General features: G+C 35.9%; 1 protein-coding gene across 3 annotated transcripts in view; it reads right to left on the reverse strand.

The window, feature by feature from the left end:
• Positions 1–21,931, reverse strand: part of NEDD4 (NEDD4 E3 ubiquitin protein ligase) — a 129,369-nt gene that overhangs the window by 94,334 nt on the left and 13,104 nt on the right. Inside the window, exons 2-4 of one of the 3 annotated variants that reach the window (XM_047735900.1) lie at positions 18,748–18,821; positions 10,918–10,996; positions 10,781–10,819 (exon numbers count right to left, since the gene is read on the reverse strand). In XM_047735900.1, the coding sequence (XP_047591856.1) occupies positions 10,781–10,819; positions 10,918–10,996; positions 18,748–18,821 (192 nt within the window). Of the gene's footprint in view, positions 1–10,780; positions 10,820–10,917; positions 10,997–18,747; positions 18,822–21,931 lie in introns of those variants that run through there. The other 2 variants (XM_047735898.1, XM_047735899.1) reach the window with 2 other exon arrangements.

Here is a 21,931-nt window from a genome sequence, read left to right on the forward strand (position 1 = left end):
GTTCATTTAATTCTCCAGGATGGTTCCTGCAGAATCCAGACAGATTTTGGAGAATGACTATGCATGCAAGTTCAACCAACTAATAGCCCCAGTTGCATGCTGGTTCCCGAACACAAGGAGTCCAGAGTGTGACCTGGAAACAGCTGAAGACTGTGGTTTGATGGGACTCCTCTGTCCCCTGGACTGAGTGTGCTCCCTTTGGGAACTCAGACCTCTAACTCAGTAAAGCCCAAAGCTCCAGGGTTGGGAACCATATAGTCCTCTGGTGGGTCTTTGGAAATGATGACAGATGGGGCCCCTCCTACTTCTACTCCTTTGTTCTCAGGCCCATGTATAATTTCTGTTGCAAACACAGCTTCATATTGAAGTTTCTGGTTTAGTGAATGAACTCGCTCCCCATCTTTGCAGACTGTTGCCTCCATATTGGTGCTTCAGTTGTGCCTTCAGGAGGCCATTCCAGTGTCCTATGATGTGGCAGGTGATGTAACCAGTGGGTCCCACGATCATGAGTTCATTCTGGCACCTCTTTCACTGTGAATTGGGTCTCTTGGATGGTTGAAATGTTGTGGGGACTTCTAGCCCTATAAAACATACATCTGGGGGCGCCTGGGTGGCTCAGTGGGTTAAAGCCTCTGCCTTTGGCTCGGGTCATGATCCCAGGGTGCTGGGATCAAGCCCCACATCGGGTTCTCTGATCAGCAGGGAGCCTGCTTCCTCCTCTCTCTGACTGCCTCTCTGCCTACTTGTAATCTCTGTCAAACAAATAAATAAAACCTTAAAAAAAAAAAAAACCATACATCTGTAACCCCCAGACAGTTGTGCTGGCTGAGGTTCTGCAGACTGGAAAGGCAAATCCATACCCAGAAGTAATCAGAGAACAAATTACTGGCCCTTTCAGGATGGAAGGGACCCAATTTAGTAAACTTACCGTAACAAAATGGCTATGGTTTTATTTTCTTATAAAATATTTGTCTGGTATTGGTATCAGGTAATGCTGGCCTAATGAATGAACTGGGACATGTTCTTTCCTCTATTTTTGGCAAGACATTGTGTAGAATTAGAATTATTTATTCCTTAAGTGTGTGACAGAATTCAGCAATGAAATCACCTGGGCCTGAAGGTTTCTTTACTGGAAAGTTTGTAACTATTTTCAAGTGCAGTTTCACTAAGAGTTATAGAACTTTTCAGGTACTTTTTATTTTCTTAAAGTATATATCTTTAAAGGAATTGGTTGATTTCACCTAAGTTAATGAATTTATGAGCACAAAGTTGTTCAGAACATCCCTTACTATTCATTTTATGTCTGTAGGTTCTTGATGAATTTGCTCTGTTTATTTGTTGCTGTCTTTTTGGCTATATCTCTCTTTCACTTTATAGTGGTTGCACTAAGGATTATAATATACCTATTTAACTTTTTGTGGACTACTTAAAGTGAATATCCAGCCACTTTAAGTAATACATAGAAGCCCTAAAACCAAAAAGGTTGTTTTATCCTCACTCTTCTATGTTATGGTTGTAGTATGTATTATGCCTACATAAATCCCACCAATGTTATAATTTTTGCTTTCAACAGCCATTAATATTTTAAGTTACTCAACAGGGGAAAATAATATATTATAATCACTGAGAGTTACTCTTTGTTGCTTTTTCTTCATTTCTGAAGTTAAATTTACCTCTGATACCATTTACCTTCAGCCTAAATAATTTCATTTAGTATTTTCTTTAGAGTATGTCTACTGGCAATAAATTCTCTTATTTTTCCTCAGCTTTGAATTCCTTTATTACATTATCATTCCTGAAGGATACTTTTGTTAACTATAGAATTCTGATTTGATTCTTCTTTCCTCCTTTACTACCTTCATTACGTTGTTTCATCGTGGTGTCTGAAGAGAAGCCTTCAGCTACTTAAACTCCTCTACCATTTTCCAGGCTACCTTCAAAATTTCTTATCTTTGGTTCCAGCAGTTTGACTATGATGTGTCTCAGCATGGTTTTCTTTGCATATACTCTCTGCTTTGCTGAATTTCTTTACTCTGTAAAAACATTTCTTTTACCAAATTTGGAGATTTGGGGCCATTATCATTCAAGTATTTTTTTCCACCAATGTCTTTTTCTCCTTCTGAGACTTCAAGGTACCCAAAGAGTAAGCTCTTTTAATATTGTCCACACATCCTTCAGGCTCTACTAATTTTTTTTTCCAATCTTTATTTTCTGTTCTTCAGATCAGATCATTTCTATTACTTATCTTCAATTTCACTAATGCTTTTCACTCTTATCTTCACTTTGCTATTGAGCTCATTCAGTGATTTTAATTTTTTTATTTATTTTTTATTTTTATTTTTTATAAACATATATCTTTATCCCCAGGGGTACAGGTCTGTGAATCGCCAGGTTTACACACTTCGCAGCACTCACCCCAGCACATACCCTCCCCAATGTCCATAACCCCACCACCCTCTCCCAACCACCCTCCGCCCAGCAACCCCTCAGTTTGTTTTGTGAGACTATGAGTCACTTATGGTTTGTTTCCCTCTCAATCCCATCTTGTTTCATTTATTCTTCTCCTAACCCCTTAACCCCCCATGTTGCATCTCCACTTCCTCATATCAGGGAGATCATTTGAGAGTTGTCTTTCTCCGATTGACTTACTTTGCTAAGCATGATACCCTCTAGTTCCATCCACGTCGCTGCAAATGGCAAGATTTCATTTCTTTTGATGGCTGCATAGTATTCCATTGTGTACATATACCACTTCTTCTTTATCCATTCGTCTGTTGATGGACATCTAGGTTCTTTCCATAGTTTGGCTATTGTAGACACTGCTGCTAAAAACGTTCGGATGCACGTGCCCCTTCGGATCACTACATTTGTATCTTTAGGGTAAATACCCAGTAGTGCAATTGCTGGGTCATAAGATAGTTCTATTTCAACATTTTGAGGAACCTCCATGCTGTTTTCCAGAGTGGTTGCACCAGCTTTCATTCCCACCAACAGTGTAGGAGGGTCCCCCTTTCTCCGCATCCTCGCCAGCATCTGTCATTTCCTGACTTGTTAATTTTAGCCATTCTGACTGGTGTGAGGTGATATCTCATTGTGGTTTTGATTTGTATTTCCCTGATGCCGAGTGATGTGGAGCACTTTTTCATGTGCCTGTTGGCCATCTGGATGTCTTCTTTGCAGAAATGTCTGTTCATGTCCTCTGCCCATTTCTTGATTGAATTATTTGTTCTTTGGGTGTTGAGTTTGATAAGTTCTTTATAGATTTTGGACACTAGCCCTTTATCTGATATGTCGTTTACAAATATCTTCTCCCATTCTGTCAGTTGTCTTTTGGTTTTGTTAACTGTTTCCTTTGCTGTGCAAAAGCTTTTGATCTTGATGAAATCCCAATAGTTCATTTTTGCCCTTGCTTCCCTTGCCTTTGGCAATGTTCCTAGGAAGATGTTACTGTGGCTGAGGTCGAAGAGGTTGCTGCCTGTGTTCTCCTCAAGGATTTTGATGGATTCCTTTCTCACATTGAGATCCTTCATCCATTTTGGGTCTATTTTGGTGTGTGGTGTAAGGAAATGGTCCGATTTCATTTTTCTGCATGTGGCTGTCCAATTTTCCCAACACCATTTATTGAAGAGGCTGTCTTTGTTCCATTGGACATTCTTTCCTGCTTTGTTAAAGATTAGTTCACCATAGAGTTGAGGGTCTATTTCTGGGCTCTCTATTCTGTTCCACTGAGCTATGTGTCTGTTTTTGTGCCAATACCATGCTGTCTTGATGATGACAGCTTTGTAATAGAGCTTGAAGTCCGGAATTGTGATGCCACCAACTTTGGCTTTCTTTTTCAATATTCCTTTGGCTATTCGAGGTCTTTTCTGGTTCCATATAAATTTTAGGATTATTTGTTCCATTTCTTTGAAAAAAATGGATGGTACTTTGATAGGAATTGCATTAAATGTGTAGATTGCTTTAGGTAGCATAGACATTTTCACAATATTTATTCTTCCAATCCAGGAGCATGGAACATTTTTCCATTTCTTTGTGTCTTCCTCAATGTCTTTCATGAGTACTTTATAGTTTTCTGAGTATAGATTCTTAGCCTCTTTGGTTAGGTTTATTCCTACGTATCTTATGGTTTTGGGTGCAATTGTAAATGGGATTGACTCCTTAATTTCTCTTTCTTCTGTCTTGTTGTTGGTGTAGAGAAATGCAACTGATTTCTGTGCATTGATTTTATATCCCGACACTTTACTGAATTCCTGTACAAGTTCTAGCAGTTTTGGAGTGGAGTCTTTTGGGTTTTCCACATATAGTATCATATCATCTGCAAAGAGTGATAGTTTGACTTCTTCTTTGCTGATTGGGTGCCTTTAATTTCCTTTTGTTGTCTGATTGCTGAGGCTAGGACTTCTAGTACTATGTTGAACAGCAGTGGTGATAATGGACATCCCTGCTATGTTCCTGACCTTAGCGGAAAAGCTTTCAGTTTTTCTCCATTGAGAAGGATATTTGCGGTGGGTTTTTCATAGATGGCTTTGATAATATTGAGGTATGTGCCCTCTATCCCTGCACTTTGAAGAGTTTTGATCAGGAAGAGATGCTGTACTTTGTCAAATGCTTTTTCAGCATCTATGGAGAGTATCATATGGTTCTTGTTCTTTCTTTTATTAATGTGTTCTATCACACTGATTGATTTGCGGATGTTGAACCAACCTTGCAGCCCTGGAATAAATCCCACTTGGTTGTAGTGAATAATCCTTTTAATGTACTGTTGAATCCTATTGGCTAGTATTTTGGTGAGAATTTTCGCATCTGTGTTCATCAAGGATATTGGTCTGTAGTTCTCTTTTTTGATGGGATCCTTGTCTGGTTTTGGAATCAAGGTGATGCTGGCCTCATAAAATGAGTTTGGAAGCTTTCCTTCCATTTCTATTTTTTGGAACAGTTTCAGGAGAATAGGAATTAGTTCTTCTTTAAATGTTTGGTAGAATGCCCCCGGGAAGCCATCTGGCCCTGGGCTTTTGTTTGTTTTGAGATTTTTGATGACTGTTTCAATCTCCTTACTGGTTATGGGTCTGTTCAGGCTTTCTATTTCTTCCTGGTTCAGTTGTGGTAGTTTATATGTCTCTAGGAATGCATCCATTTCTTCCAGATTGTCAAATTTGTTGGCGTAGAGTTGCTCATAGTATGTTCTTATAATTGTCTGTATTTCTTTGGTGTTCATTGTGATCTCTCCTCTTTCATTCATGATTTTATTGATTTGGGTCCTTTCTCTTTTCTTTTTGATAAGCCTGGCCAGGGGTTTATCAATCTTATTAATTCTTTCAAAGAACCAGCTCCTAGTTTCGTTGATTTGTTCTATTGTTTTTTTGGTTTCGATTTCATTGATTTCTGCTCTGATCTTTATGATTTCTCTTCTCCTGCTGGGTTTAGGCTTTCTTTCTTGTTCTTTCTCCAGCTCCTTTAGGTGTAGGGTTAGGTTGTGTACCTGAGACCTTTCTTGTTTCTTGAGAAAGGCTTGTACCGCTATATGTTTTCCTGTCAGGACTGCCTTTGTTGTGTCCCACAGATTTTGAACTGTTGTGTTTTCATTATCATTTGTTTCCATGAATTTTTTCAATTCTTCTTTAATTTCCTGGTTGACCCATTCATTCTTTAGAAGGATGCTGTTTAGTCTCCATGTATTTGGGTTCTTTCCAAATTTCCTCTTGTGATTGAGTTCTAGCTTCAGAGCATTGTGGTCTGAAAATATGCGGGGAATGATCCCAATCTTTTGATACTGGTTGAGACCTGATTTAGGACCCAGGATGTGGTCTATTCTGGAGAATGTTCCATGTGCACTAGAGAAGAATGTGTATTCTGTTGCTTTGGGATGGAATGTTCTGAATATATCTGTGATGTCCATCTGGTCCAGTGTGTTATTCAAGGCCTTTATTTCCTTGTTGATCTTTTGCTTAGATGATCTGTCCATTTCAGTGAGGGGAGTGTTAAAGTCCCCTACTATTACTGTATTATTATTGATGTGTTTCTTTGATATTGTTATTAATTGGTTTATATAGTTGGCTGCTCCCACGTTAGGGGCTTAGATATTTAAAATTGTTAGATCTTCTTGATGGACAGACCCTTTGAGTATGATATGGTGTCCTTCCTCATCTCTTATTATAGTCTTTGGCTTAAAATCTAATTGATCTGATAGAAGGATTGCCACTCCTGCTTTCTTCTGATGTCCATTAGCATGGTACATTGTTTTCCACCCCCTCACTTTAAATCTGAAATGAGTTTCTTGTAGGCAACATATAGATGGGTTTTGTTTTTTTATCCATTCTGATACCCTGTGGTTTTTGATTGGGGCATTTAGCCCATTAACATTCAGGGTAACTATTGAGAGATATGAATTTAGTGCCATTGTATTACCTGTAAGGTGACTGTTACTGTATATTGTCTCTGTTCCTTTTTGATCTACTACTTTTAGGGTCTCTCTTTGCTTAGAGGACCCCTTTCAATATTTCCTGTAGAGCTGGTTTGGTGTTTGCAAATTCTTTCAGTTTCTGTTTGTCCTGGAAGCTTTTTATCTCTCCTTCTATTTTCAATGATAGCCTAGCTGGATATAGTATTCTTGGCTGCATGTTTTTCTCGTTTAGTGCTCTGAATATATCATGCCAGCTCTTTCTGACCTGCCTGGTCTCTGTGGATAAGTCTGTTGCCAATCTAATATTTTTACCATTGTATGTTACAGACTTCTATTCCCGGGCTGCTTTCAGGATTTTCTCTTTGTCACTAAGACTTGTAAATTTTACTATTAGGTGATGGGGTGTGGACCTATTCTTGTTGATTTGGAGGGGGGTTCTCTGCACCTCCTGGATTTTGATGCTTGTTCCCTTTGCCATATTAGGGAAATTCTCTCCAATAATTCTCTCCAATATACCTTCTGCTCCCCTCTCTCTTTCTTCTTCTTCTGGAATCCCAATTATTCTAATGTTGTTTCATCTTATGGTGTCACTTATCTCTTGAATTCTCCCCTCATGGTCCAGTAGCTGTTTGTCCCTCTTTTGCTCAGCTTCTTTATTCTTTGTCATTTGGTCTTCTATATCGCTAATCCTTTCTTCTGCCTCATTTATCTTAGCAGTGACAGCCTCCATTTTTGATTGCACCTCATTAATATCTTTTTTGATTTCAACTTGGTTAGATTTTAGTTCTTTTATTTCTCCAGAAAGGACTTTTATATCTCCCGAGAGGGTTTCTCTAATATCTTCCATGCCTTTTTCGAGCCCGGCTAGAACCTTGAGAATCGTCATTCTGAACTCTATATCTGACATATTACCAATGTCTGTATTGATTAAGTCCCTAGCCTTTGGTACTGCCTCTTGGTCCTTTTTTTGTGGTGAATTTTTCCACCTTGTCATATTGTCCAGATAAGAGTATATGAAGGAGCAAGTAAAATGCTAAAAGGGTGGCAAAGACCCCAGGAAAATATGCTTTAACCAAATCAGAAGAGATCCTAAATCGTGGGGGGGGGGGGGAGAAAGGGGATAAAAAGAGGTTCAGAAAAAAAAAAAAAGAAAAAAGAAACAATTTAAAAAAAGAAAACGAATAAAGAAAACATATAAAAAAGAAAAATATATATATATATTAGATAAACTAGTTAAAAAACATTGAAAATGAAAAGGGTAAAAGTTAAAAAAAATTTAGCAGAAGAAGAAAATAAAATTGAAAAAAAAGAAAAAAAAATTAAATTAACTGCAAGACTAAAGAATCATAGGGAAAAAGCCATGAGTTCCGTGCTTTGCTTTCTCCTCCTCTGGAATTCTGATGCTCCCCTTGGTATTGAACCTGCACTCCGTGGTAGGTGAACTTGGTCCTGGCTGGATTTCTTGTTGATCTTCTGGAGGAGGGGCCTGTTGTAGTGATTCTCAAGTGTCTTTGCCCCAGGCAGAATTGCACCGCCCTTACCAGGGGCGGGGCTGAGTAATCCGCTCGGGTTTGCTTTCAGGAGCTTTTGTTCCCTGAGCGCTTTCCGTAGAGTTCCAGAGGACGGGAATGAAGATGGCGGCCTCCCAGTCTCTGGCTCGGAGGAGCCGAGAGCTCGGGGCCCCACTCCTCAGTGCGCCCTTAGAGAATAGCGCCCAATTACTCCCGTCTCCCTGGCCTCCGGCTGCGCTCTGAACTCACCCAGCCTGCAACCGGTTCAAGGTAACCCCAAGCTGAGGGCTCCTCGGCTCTGTCTCTGTAGCTGGCTTCCTCGTTGTAATACCTGCAAGCTCTGCGACACTCAGACACCCCCGATCCTTCTGTGACCCTGTGGGACCTGAGGCCACACTGACCCCACGTGGGCTTCACCCCGGTTTAGCCTCTGGAGCGATGTCCCTCAGCGGAACAGACTTTTAAAAGTCCTGATTTTGTGCTCCGTTGCTCCGCCGCTTGCCGCGAGCCGGCCCCTCCCCCCGCGGCTATCTTCTAGTCGCTTTGGATTCACTTCTCCGCCAGTCCTACCTTTCAGAAAGTGGTTGATTTTCTGCTTCTAGAATTGCTGTTCTTCTTGTCTTCGATCTCCCGTTGGATTTGTGGGTGTTTGCAATCTTTAGATAAGCTATCTAGCTGATCTCCTGCTACCTGAAGTAGTCTCAGCTGCTACTTCTCCGCCATCTTGACTCCTCCAGCCGGTTTTCATTCAGTGATTTTTAAAATTTCAGATATTATATTCTTAAACTCTAATATCTCTATTTCATTCTTTTTTTACAGTTCTTGTTCTCAACTGAGAATATCTATCTTCCCATTCATTTCAAGAGTGTTTACATCACGGAGCGTAACTGTAATGGTCATAATAGCTGTTTTAATTTGTTAGCTGTTCTACTAAATTCCAATGTCTGCTTCATCTTGCTATTGATATTTATTGATTGTCTTCTTGGAGAATTGGTCATATTTTTGCGACTTGTTGTAGGTAAGATAATTTTAGACTCACTTTGAATATTATGCTGTGAAACTCTGGATCCTGCTAACATCCTTCATACCTTTACAGTTGTTTATAGAATCAGGTTAAGTTCGGTGCCCTATTACTATATCATGGCTAAAATTAGAAGTGTCAAATTTTTTTTGAGTCTTGAAAAAAATAGCAATAGCTGAATACCTCCTTAATATGATAAAAAATAAAAAGCTATGTTTAATGGAGAAAAGCTAGATTAATTCCCATTAAAATTGGTAATAAGACAAATAAACATCCATCCCTATTACAGCTAAACATTATTTGACATGTAAAAGCCGATAATACTAGAAAGAAAAAAGAGTAAGAGGTACAAAAAAAACTTCAATGCATTGAAAACACATATATTTCTAAGAAAAACACAATAAAGTAAGTAAAATAACAATAAAAGTGTAAATAAATAAAACACTCAATCACTTGGGAATTTTAAAATTCTCTCCTAAGTAATACTTGTGCCAAAGAAGCAATCAAAACCAGAGGTTACCAAATCTGGAATTTATTCTGGTGAAAGTAAGCCAGAAATTTTGCTTCATTTTTCCCCATATGACTATCCAGTTGACTCAATACCATTTCCTCAAGAACCCAAAATTTCCAAACGGATTTAAAATGCTGTTTTCATGCCATACTAAATAGGGTAAGGGAGAGCTCGTTCTCTACATAAGAAAAACCAGAAGTGCTCTAGTTGATGCTATTGGCTGGATCTTCAGTAACAGCTTCTCAGATTTGCTTCAACAATTTTTTCCCTTCCAATTCATTTTATTAAAACAAAGCAAAATGAATAAAAAATCTCCAAATGTGGAATACAGAAGAGAGGCTTCTATTTTCCTGACTGAAGTCCGATGTGGCACCATACAAGCCTCGGGAGAGGCTGGTGTTTCAGGCATGGTCAGCTATGTCAACCACTGCTGACCGTATAACTAGGATGAGATTAGAGGAATGTGGCAACACAGAGGTCAGTGGCGACCTCAGTAAGAGCAGTTTTATTGCAACGATGTGGGTGTGGGTTAGACTAGAGTGGGTTAAGGAATGCATCAGAGAAGCAACATGATGGGGGCAGGCAAGTCTTTCAAGAACACTGATTATTCAGGTGAACAGAGAAGTAAGTCAAAGCTAAAGAGGACTGTGAGGTCAAGGCAGGACATTTAAAGGACAGAATGTACAAATGGGAATGATCCAGCAGAGAAGGGGAGATGACTGTTTGCCTCTCTATCACTGCTGGGAGGGTGTTGATTCCAGCATCAGCAAGGACTCTGACAAACAGGTACAAGGAGGCACTATCAACTTGAGGGCCCTCCTGAGGAGTCCGAAGTAACTGCTGATTTGGAGTTTGCTCTTATGCTACAGGAAGGAAGGCTGAGGGCGAATGAAGGCAGGAATGTGAATGAAGGATGTATAAGAAGAAATGCATCTATTCAGTGGTAGGCCCTCACCATCTCTCGTCCAGATCAGCCTGTTTAATAAATGACCAGGGAGACACAAATACTGTATGATCTTTAGGAGAAAACATCGAAATCTGCTAAATTGGAATAAGACTACTATATAATTTCTAAATCAGAATTAAAGTAGAATAAGATAATTCCAGTTTTAAAATTGTCTTTTACCTCTTTGTTACCTTATATACATTTTTTTTTAAGATAAGTGATTCCAGGACTATGACATCAAGGGGAATACCTAGACTTAACTCTTTTAAATTTTTATAAATCTAGAGAAATTCTAATAAGATACATTTTAGAATGTTATAAATGGTAACTCATCATTCTAACCTACTGAGAAAATTTTTTTCTGTTTTACTGAAGTTAAATACATACTTACTCTGAATAATATTTCTTCATTCCACTTTGGATTCAAAGTCTAAAAGACAATAAACATAGTATAACTAATTTTTTTATATTTTGTCATATAAAAATAAAAAAATATTTAAAAAATTTTTGAATACTGCGAAGTCTAACCTTTTTAATGGTTTTTGTTTGCACACTTGTAAAAACTCCATTCATTGGATCATATAACGTCACTCTCACATAAGGATCGCTGTTAAAATAAAAAAATAATAATAATTGTTGCTTATTCCCAAACTCAGATTGCTCAAACTATAAAAATCACAGATTTTTCCTTGTTACCAGTTTCTATAATTATTTCCTATGCTTAAACAGAAGGGTTCCTTAAGCAGGAGTAAATAATTATAGTAATTTCTTCATCTTGTTAAAAAGCTAAAGTACCATGTTAGTGAAAAAGACAAAGAATTGGAAAGAAAACCTTTTAATCTAATGATTTCCAACCTTTTTAGATTTTTAAAAATTTGTTTCATTTTTATTACATTCTTTCTTCTTTTGTGTTAAGATGGTCAATTTAATGATTCTTAAGATTAGCTCTGCAAGACCTCACTTTGTTCCAAGTTACCTCATGGGTGTAAATTTTTCTTTTTTCTTTTTTTTTAATGAAATAAGAAAAAGTGTTTTCTGTTGAAAATAATGTAACCCTTTCTACAAAGAGACACGGAAAAGAAAAATCTTGTGATATTTAAGTTTGCAAAGCAAAAGACTGTAGACACTTTACTTGTCCATGGTCAAATTTCTCCAATTCCTCTGAGGATCCTAAATACTCATGATTCTCCTCCACCAGCTTCTCCTCCCATTTCTTCATACAACCTTACCTCTTACTTTAATTGACAAAAATCAAAGCCATCAGACCACTTTACATGCTGGCAAATCAGACCATAAATACATGCTGGTACTTATCATAATGCATCCTTATCCCTAACCTAATTGACTCAGGCAATGTGCTCCCTGGTTGAGGCCAATTCCTCTTTGGGCATGTTCCTCCCACCTGCTCTGAAATCTTTTATCATCTGTTCTCACTTCTTCCTTTTATATTGTCAGATTTCTTTTGACCTAGGTTTTTCTAATCATATAAACACATTTTTAAACTGCCCCCCACTCCTTGACTCCCTCTCCTTCCTCCAGCAGAGTGAACTAGATTGTCTTTCTTCCAATCTCAAACTTTCCAGGAAAATAATCTGCAATAATATTAAATAATATTATTAATAATAATATTAATGATATTAATACAATTAATAAAATTAATAATTAATAATCTGTAATAATATTAATAATTACTATATAATGACTAATCCTTACATAGTAATTACTCTGTGCCAGGCGCCTTTCTAAACAGTTTATAAATATTAACTCTTGGAATCCTTATAACTACTTATGAGGTAGGCATGGTTACTCTCTGTATTTTTGTACAGAGAGAGAGGTCAGCCAACTTACTGCAAATCATAAAGCATAAGCACAAGGACGAGGACTGACACTCAAGCACCTGGCTCCATGTTCTGAGCCACACAGCCAACCACTCCCTTTCTTCATTCCCTCAACTCCCTCTGCTCTTGAAAGCCCTAGAATTTGGTTTCTCTTTCCTTCCTACCCATTCCTCTGAAACTGCTCTCTAAAAGTCACCAATTTGCTAAAGCAATTAACACCTTCCAGACACTTACTTTGTTGGTCCTCTGTTTTTGATACTACTGATTACTTCCTCTTTGAAACTAATCTCATTTGCTTTCATGACACACCCACTTTCCAGTTGTCCTCATATATTCTAACTGTTCCCTCTCAGTCTCTCTCTTAGACTCCTCTTCAGCAACTACCAGTTAAATACTGACATTCCCCAAAGTATTGCCATTGGTTTTTTGTTCTCAAAGTTTTCCCTTCACAATCTCATCTATGGTTTTAAAAACTTTAAGAACAACTTCTTATTGTTCTGACTCATAACTAAAAGGTCTGAGAAGGGTTTTGTCCATTTTTTAATTAGCTATGTATAATGTCCATTATACATTATTTTGAGTTGTAAGAAGTCTTTATATACTGTGAATTGAAGGCTTCTATCAAATATATGTTTTAAAAATATTATCTCCCAACCTGTGCCTTGCCTTTTCTTATTATTACCTATGTCTTGCAAATAAAAGTTTTTAATCCTGATGAAGTCCATTTCAACATTTTTCTTCCTTTATGATTCATATTTTTTATGGTTCATATTTTTTATGGTTCATATTTTTTAAGTCCCATTCAAGAAATCTTTGCATAACCCAGTAGAGCACAGATTTTTCTCCTACATGTCCATGTAGAAGTTTTATAATTTAAGCTCTTATTAATTTTCTATATGATGTGGGGTAAGGAATGAGATTAATTTTGTTCCATACAGACAACCTGTTGTTCCAGTACCAATGACTATCCTTCTCTTGAATTACCTTAACACATTTTGGTGAAAAACAACCAGCCATGTATTTGTCTGTGTGTGTCTGTGTATGTGTTTCTATACTCTTTTCTTCTATTCCACTGAACAATATATCTATTCTTTTTTTTTTTTTAAGATTTTATTTATTTATTTGACAGAGAGAAATCACAAGTAGGCAGAGAGGCAGGCAGAGAGAGAGGAGGAAGCAGGCTCCCCGCTGAGCAGAAAGCCCGATGCGGGGCTCGAACCCAGGACCTGGGATCATGACCTGAGCCGAAGGGAGCGGCTTAATCCACTGAGCCACCCAGGCGCCCCCAATATATCTATTCTTATGCCAATACCACTCTGTTTTAGTAGCATAACTTCAATTTTGTTCTTCTTTTATGAAACTGCTTTGGTTTATTCCATGCCCTTTGACTTTCCATAAAAATAATGGAATCAGTTTATCAATTTCTCCGAAAATACATGCTGGGATTTTGACTGGGACTGTGCCAAATCTAATCAATTTGAAGAAAGATAAAACTCTAAGAAAAGTGAATCTTCCAATTCATGAACATAGCATATTTATCCATTGATTTACATCTTTGATTTCCCTCAGCAATGTTTTGTAGTTTTCATGCAAATCTTTTGTTAAATATATTTCTAGGGTTTTTGTTCTTGTTGTTTTGTTTTTGTTTTTTTTTAGTAGAATCCATGCCCAGTGTGGAGTCCAACATGGGGCTTGAACTCACAACCCTGAGATTAAGACCTGAGCTGAGATCAAGAGATGGATCCTTAACCAACTGAGCCACCCAGGTGTCCCACTGAGTTTTGTTTTTATGCTATTTTAAGTGGATATTTTTTTAAAAATATTTTCCAATTGTTCATTGATAGTATATAAAAATATAATCAATTTTGGTACATTGAGTTTGTATCCTGTGGTCTTATACCTTATTAGGTCTAGCAGATTTTTTGTAGACTCTTTAGGGCTTTCCATGTACTTGATCATGTTGTCTGCAAATAAAGACAGTTTTCTTCCTTTTCAGTCTGAATTACTTTAATTTCTTCTCCTTTGCCACATTATACAGCTAGGGCATCCAATACAGTGTTGAATTGACTGTAAGAGTATAAAACCTTGTCTTATTCCTGAATTTAAGTAGAAAGCATTCAGACTGCCACCACTGAGAATGATGTTAGCTATTGGTTTTTTCACATTAACCTTAATCAGGTCTAGAACATTTCCATCTGTCCCTAGTCTGTTAGGAGTTTCTATCATGAATGTGTGCTGAATTCTGTCAGATGTTTTTTTTGCTTTCACTGAAATGATCATGATTTTTTCATTTATTCTATTAATATGATGAACTGCATTCTATTAATATGATGAATTTGATTACTCTTTGGATGTTAAATCAATCTTACATTTTACTCTTAGCTTGCTGAGATTTTTTTTTTTAACATGAACAGGTGTTGGATTTTGTCAAATGTACTTTCTGTATCTATTGAAGTAATACTGTGTTTTTTTTTTCTGTACTGTATTAATATGATGAATTACATCAATAGATTTATTTATTTGAAAGAGAGGGCATGAGTGGGGGTGGGGGTGAAGGGAGAGGAAGAAACAGGCTCCCAACTGAGCAAGGAGCCCCATGTGGGGCTCGATCCTAGGACCCTGAGATCATGATCTGAGCTAAAGCCAGATGCTTAACCAAATAAGTCACCCAGGTGCCCCTGATAGATTTTTTTTTTTAAACCAGAACATTTATTATTGTGTGACTAACTGTTGAAATCCTTAGGATAACTGGAGGCCCCAGCAGAGACTACTTCTTCTTCTTCATGGAATCTGTCTGTGGTATACAATTTTGGGGTGCCTCATTCAACTGGTCCCAGTGGTATTTCGTCTCTTAGCCTTGGCTAGTTATACTTTCTCTTCTGCTTGACAGGATAGCCACATTTGCCACAGGTTGACTCTGAAGGTAGTAGGCCTTAGAGCTCCAGTGGCGGCATATCAAGTACATCTTACTGTGATGCTTTCTAAATAATGACATTTCCTTTGTCATCTTGTTTCTGTTGCTGAGACCAAAGAGGCTGGAAGAGAAGGCACTTCCACTCTATCCTACCCTGATAGATTCTTTTTTTAAATGTTGCATAAACCTTATATTCCTAGAAAAATGCCCACCTTGTCATATATTGTTATATATTGTTCAATACAGTGCTCTTCAAACTTTCTATTTCTTCTGTGATTAATTTTGGTAATTTCTCTCTTTCAAGGATTTTGTCTACTTCATCTAAGTTGTGTACAATTCCTTGTAGGTATAAGGTTGTGCACAGTGTTCCCTTTTTTTTTTTTCTCTTCCATAGGATCTATAGCAATGCCTCTGCTTTCATTCCTATTATGGTAATTTGTGCCTTCTCTCTTTTGTTCTTGATCAGTCTAGCTAGAAGTTTAAAATTTTTATTGATCCCTTAAAAAAAAAGCTTTTGACTGCAATGATTATTTTCCATCATTATGCACTTTCTACTTCACTAATTTCTGCTGTTACCTTTATTATTTTCTTCCTTCTACTTACTTTGGACTTAATATGCTCTTTCTCTAATTTCTTAAGATCAGAACTCAAATCATTCATTAGATTTTTCTCCTTTTCTAAGTTAGGCACTTTAAAACTATATATTTTCCTATAAATATTACTCTAGCTGCATCCCCAAAATTTTGGTATTGCTGTATTTTCATTTTCATTCTGTTTAAAATGTTTCCTAATTTCTCTTGTGGTTTTTTCTTTGACCCATAGGTTATTTAGAAGAATACTGTTTTACTTCCAAATATTTGGGGGTTTTCTATGTATCATAATATTATTTATTTATAATTTAATTCCATTGTTATCAGAGAACATCCTCTATATAATTTCAATGTTTTCAAAATTCCCGAGACTTGTTCTAAAATGGTGTATGTTGGTAAATGTACCATATGCACTTGAAAATAATGTGAATTTTGCAGTTTTTTAATTTATTGTTTTATGGCCCAATATTATGGCTGAAAGACTCTAGGGCAGCTCCTACTACCCCTACTTCCTAATGTTTATGCCCCTTGAGTTATCCTCCTCTTAAATGTGGGAAAGAACTATGTATTTTAACCAAAACATTATGGCAAAAGTGACAAAATGTATGTTGATTGTATTATGTAAGACTGTAACCCATCTATGCTTAGAGATGCTCTCCTTTGCTAGCTTTGAAAAAGCAAGTTGTTAGCTGCCATATGCAAGCTGCCATATGAAGGTCATACAGTAAGGAACTTAGGGTGGCCTCTGGCTGATAGCCAGCAAAAATGAAGCCCTCAGTCTGGCAGCTGAAAGGAACTGAATGCTATCAATAACTACATGAGTTTGAAAGTGGATTCTTCCCCCAAAGAAGCCTCAGATGAGGCCATACCCCTAGCTAATACTTTGACTGCAGTTATTTGAGACCCTGAAGCAGACAACAAAGCTAAACCATGCAAGGATTCTGACCCATAGAAACTGAGATAATAAGTGTTTGTTCTTTTAAGCTAATTTTATGGTAATCCATCTTGCAGAAATAGAGAAATAATACATTTATGGGCCATGCTGGTGAATGTACTACATCCACTTGAAAAGAGTGTATATGTGCAATTGTTAGAAACAGTGTTCCTTATGTTGAAGTTGTTCATAATATTGTCCGAATTTGTGCTTTTGTTGATTTCCTAATCTAGTTGTTTCATCTATTGCTGAGAGAGCTGTTGATGTCCCCACTATGATTGTGGAATTTTTTAATGTATCCTTTTAACTCTGTCCAGTGTTATTTCATATATTTTTAAGCTCTATTCATAGGTACATACTTGTGATTGTTTTATAATTTATTTGTGATTTATGATTGTTATGGCCTCCTGGTTACTCTTTTGTTGTTATGACATGTCTGCAAATAATTTCTGGTGTTGAAATCTATTTTATCAGATATTAATAAATCCAGTTCATCTTCTTATTCTTACTGTGTGGCATATTTCTTTGGGTCCATTTTATTTCTCCTTAACTGTGTCTCTTTTAAATGTATCTTTTATAAACAACATGTAATTGGGTCTTGTTTTTCAATTCATTCTAACAACCTCTGCCTCATATTTGTCCATAAATGTTTAATACTATTATTGGTAAGATTAGATTTAGGTCTACCAATTTATAACAAGTTTTCTATTCTTCTCCTTCCTCTTTTATTCTTTTTCTATTTCTTCTTCTTCTTCCCTTTTTTTTTTTTTTTTTTTGGATCATTTAGATCATTTATTCTTCCATTCCTGGGCTTTTATTTAATTATTTCACTTTTTCAGGAATTTCATCTAAAAATGTCTGTTGGCTTTTTATCAATAATTCTTTACATTACTTTTAGTGGTTTACATAGATATTATAAGACACACCCTTAATTTTTTATTCTACTTACATTTAATATTGAACCACTCTACTAAACATTTACTTAGTTTAGTAGACAGGTCCATAGCTGTGTTGAGGGCCTGGAGCTAGTGTATTAAATTAAGAATATGCAGATTAGGATCTACTGAGTGAAGAGGAATAAACCACCCACAAGGGGTTGGACAGGAAGCTCCCTCAGCATCTGAGCTCCCACTTTGGGGAAGTGAAAGCCCCAGGGTCATTTTGATTGAAGGTGCTTTTAATATACCCACATAAAGGAGGTAAAGCACAAGGTCTGTTACTTATAGATCTCAGAAATGGGAGGAACTGGGGAGGAGAAACAAGACAGAGATCTCCCCACCTTGAGATCAAGACCTGAGCCAAGATCAAGAGTTGGACACTTAAGTGACTGACCCACCCAGGTGCTCCATGTCTCTCATTTGTTAGTTAGGAAATAATTTCTACTGATCTAGTTTTTAGTTCAATTAAGTTTTCCTCTTTGTCTGAATTCTGCTGTTAATCCTACCTGATTTATAATTTCAAATATTATAATTTTCAGTTCTAGAATTTTCATTTTTTATAGTTTCTATCTCATTCTTGAGATTTCTAATCTTTAGTGGTACAATATCAGGTATAAACATGTTTTTGAGCACATTTTCTTTTTCTACTGAGAATGTGTTCCATTTTCCTGATTCTTTATAGATCAAATAATTTTGGATTATATCCTGGACATTATAAGCTGTAGAGATTCTGGATTCTGCAATTTTTCTCTGATGATTATTGGTTTTATTTTATCATCCAATTAATTATCTTCTCTAGATAAGAACCACAACCATGTTTCTTAGACAGCAACTCTTATCTCTATTCAGATCTTTTGTCTTTAGCCAAGTTGCTTTGAATCTGCTATCACATGTGTGATTCAGGGTCAGCAGACAGGCAGACACAGATTGGGAATCTACTCTCTTGGTCTATTCCTTCCAGATTCCCCACCATTGCCATGTGGTAGATACAGGAATTTATTGGAAATACCAGTTGGAAATATAATTATTCCATTTTGCACAATAGTTTACCAATAATATTATCCAATTATTCATCTCATCAAAGTTCCAAAAAAAATTATCAATCAGTGCAGTTTGAAATTACAAGCCAACTTAACATACTTACCTAGCTCCCAAGATATCCTTTTTGGCAAGGCCTATTCCAGCTATAACTTTGACCCTCACAATTCGTGAATTTTCCTAAAATACAAAAATTTATATGTTATTTTCATGTACTTTTAAACATATCTAAGACACATACCTTTAAATATATACATATCAAATAAAGTAAGCAGGATTTTAAAATTACTTGGAGGATTCTTTTTTAAAAATTAATTTCATTAATATATAGAAGAGAAAATAAAAACTATATTGTTATTTCTAGATAACTTGATTGTCTACAGAGAAAAGCCAAAAACACTAGAGTTAAATTATTACACTAAGAATTTATCATTGCTTCCAAGAAAATCTGCAGCCAAATTCTTAGTACTAATATTTTCATTGTTGCTATGTACACAATAACACAAAATCAAGAGCTTATAATCATTTGTAATAACTATTTAGAAAGCTATTTTTTTAAGGTTTAATTTAAATTTCAGTTAGTAAACATATAGTATAATATTAACTTCAGGTGTACGATTTAGTAATTCAGCTCTCACATAAAACAACCAGTGTTCACCACAAGTGCACTCTTTAATCCCCATCACCTATTTAACCCATCCCCCTGCCCACCTCCTCTCTGGTAACCATCAATTTATTCTCTATAGTTAAGAGTCAATTTCTTGGTTTGCCTCTCTCTCTTGTTTTCCCCCATGTTCATTATTTTAAAAATCCCATTCAGTAGATTACACATTAAATAAAACCATAGTATATTGATACTGTAATAAATCAAGTATTAAATTTCCTGGGTATCATACCATTATAAGGTTTTATATAAGGATGTTCTTTGAGATACATATTGAAATATTTAGGGATACAGTGTGATAAAGTACAATTTACTCTTTAATGTTTCAGCAAATAAAAAATTGAATGTGTGTGTGTGTGTGTGCATGTATGTAAATAAAGGGAATAAGTAAACTGTTAGCAATTTGTGGACCTAGCGGGGGGTATACAGGTGTTCATTATACTACTATTTTAATTGTCCTGTAGATTTTAAATTGTTCAAAATTAAAAGATAAGAAAATATTATAAAACAGAATGCGTATTTTAAAAAATCCTCAACTAAGCAAAACTATCAGACACAAAGAAACAGACTTAATGAGTAATGTAAAGAACTTTTATGGATAAAATGATAAAAACTTATTGAAGAACACAAAGAAGACCTAAATAAATGAAGAAATTCACTGCGTTCATGGATGGAAATATTCCATATTATTGTCATTTTCTCCAAAGTAACCTATAAATTCAATTCCAACTCTCCGCACCCAGATTTTTGTCATGGGTTTTAACAAAAAATTGTAAAATTCATAGGGAAGAGTAAAAATGAGTACAGAAGTAAATAATAACATTCAATCACTATCTTATACTCTATACAAAAACCAATTCCAGCTATATTAAAGTCTTATAAGCAAAAAAGAAAACTTTAAAAATTTCATAGGAAATTTTAGAATATTTCTATGACAGTGAAGTAGGAAAGGATTTTAAAAAATACAAACTCTAATAGGAAAAGTGGTTAGATTTGACATTAAAATTATATACCCTTTGTATGAGAAGAGATGCCATGAACAAAATGAGAAGACAAGGAGGAAGTATCTAAAATGTGTACCATTGACAAATTATGATTATCCAGAATATATTTTTAAAAATCCTAAAAATTAGTAAGTAAAATATAAACAACATAAGAAATTACAGAGAATGGACAGTAAACACATGAAAAGATTACCAATCTCACTAGTAACCAGGGAAAACTCTAATATGCTGTTGGTAGGAAGTATAAATTGAAGAATCGTTTTGAAGAGACCTTTGCAGAATCTACCAAAGTTCTAAATCAATAACCCAGAAATTCCTCTTTTAGGTCTATCCCCTAGATACACTCTCACTAATGTACTCAAGGACATAAGCATAACAGTATTCACAAGAGCATTTATAAGATCAACAAATACGAAATAGATGTTGCCCAACAGATAGCAACCTAAGGGATTCTATTATACAGTCATTCCATTGGCAAGTAGTTAGTCATATTCCCTTGTGAGCAGAGGCCTGCGAAGGCGAAAATACACATATCATGGAATATTTATTTCAGTCTTCTACTTCTAAATGCTTACAACCACCCTCATTTCTGGAGGTTTCATTGAATAAATATGATCATGGAAATATTCTATTAACTCCAAAACTCAGATGACAAATTCAGATAATACAAAATGCTTACTGAAGATGTTAGATAAAATATAAGTTTCCTCTAGCCCCAAATAAAACTAAATACATAGCTGATTTTGCAAAAAAAAAAAAAAAAAAAAAAAAAAAAAGGGCGGGGGGAATCCTCAGGTATCAGAATAAAGACAAAAAATAAAATTTAGAGAGGAAAATATGTGAACTGAAATTTCAGTTTTCTGCAGGGACTTATTCCCAAAAATTTGAAGAGATTTGCAGTCACCGTTTCTTCCTGGAAAAGTCCCACTGGTTAAATAGGCCCATTAAAGTATTCTATTTGCCTGAACAGCCAATTTCTCATCTCCCAGTTGACTGGGAAATGCCTGTTCTTTATTACATAGGTAAAGATCTCCAACACTGAATTCTGAAAATTAGAAGTCTTTTCCGTGATGACTTAATAAATAAAAATAAACTTTTTCAAGTGGTAAAGTGTAATCAAAAGTGCCATCAGCAAATAATGTTATTTGATAATCCCAACTTTTTTAACACAGACAAGTATTTATAATTTATATTTAAACTTAATTGAGGAAAGAGACTACCACACCCCTCCTAAGAAGTCACTCCATATTAGTGGAACCTCTACAGAAACTATCCCCTAGAAGTCTCCTAGAGAAAAATATTAACATGTGTTAATTTAAAAAACTCAGGGAGTGATAAATTACTCACAGCCACAAACACATTTAGCTTTTAAATTTTCTCCTTGCATTTCTTACCACAAATATCAGAACTAGTTATTTGGGGTGTTGTGGTTAACTGATGTGAAGCTATATTAAGATTTTGTCATAAAACTAAATAAGAAGCACTTTATTTTCATATTTTCATTCACTTAAGTGCATTTTATAAATTAATGCTAAAAAATTGCCAAACGAGCCTTTGCAATCATAACCATAAGCAGAAATCATAGTATGTCACAGCATCTTTGAAACTAAAGAAGAACATAA

Source organism: Lutra lutra, chromosome 7 (assembly GCF_902655055.1).
Source record: "Lutra lutra chromosome 7, mLutLut1.2, whole genome shotgun sequence".
Taxonomy (NCBI): Eukaryota; Metazoa; Chordata; class Mammalia; order Carnivora; family Mustelidae; genus Lutra; species Lutra lutra.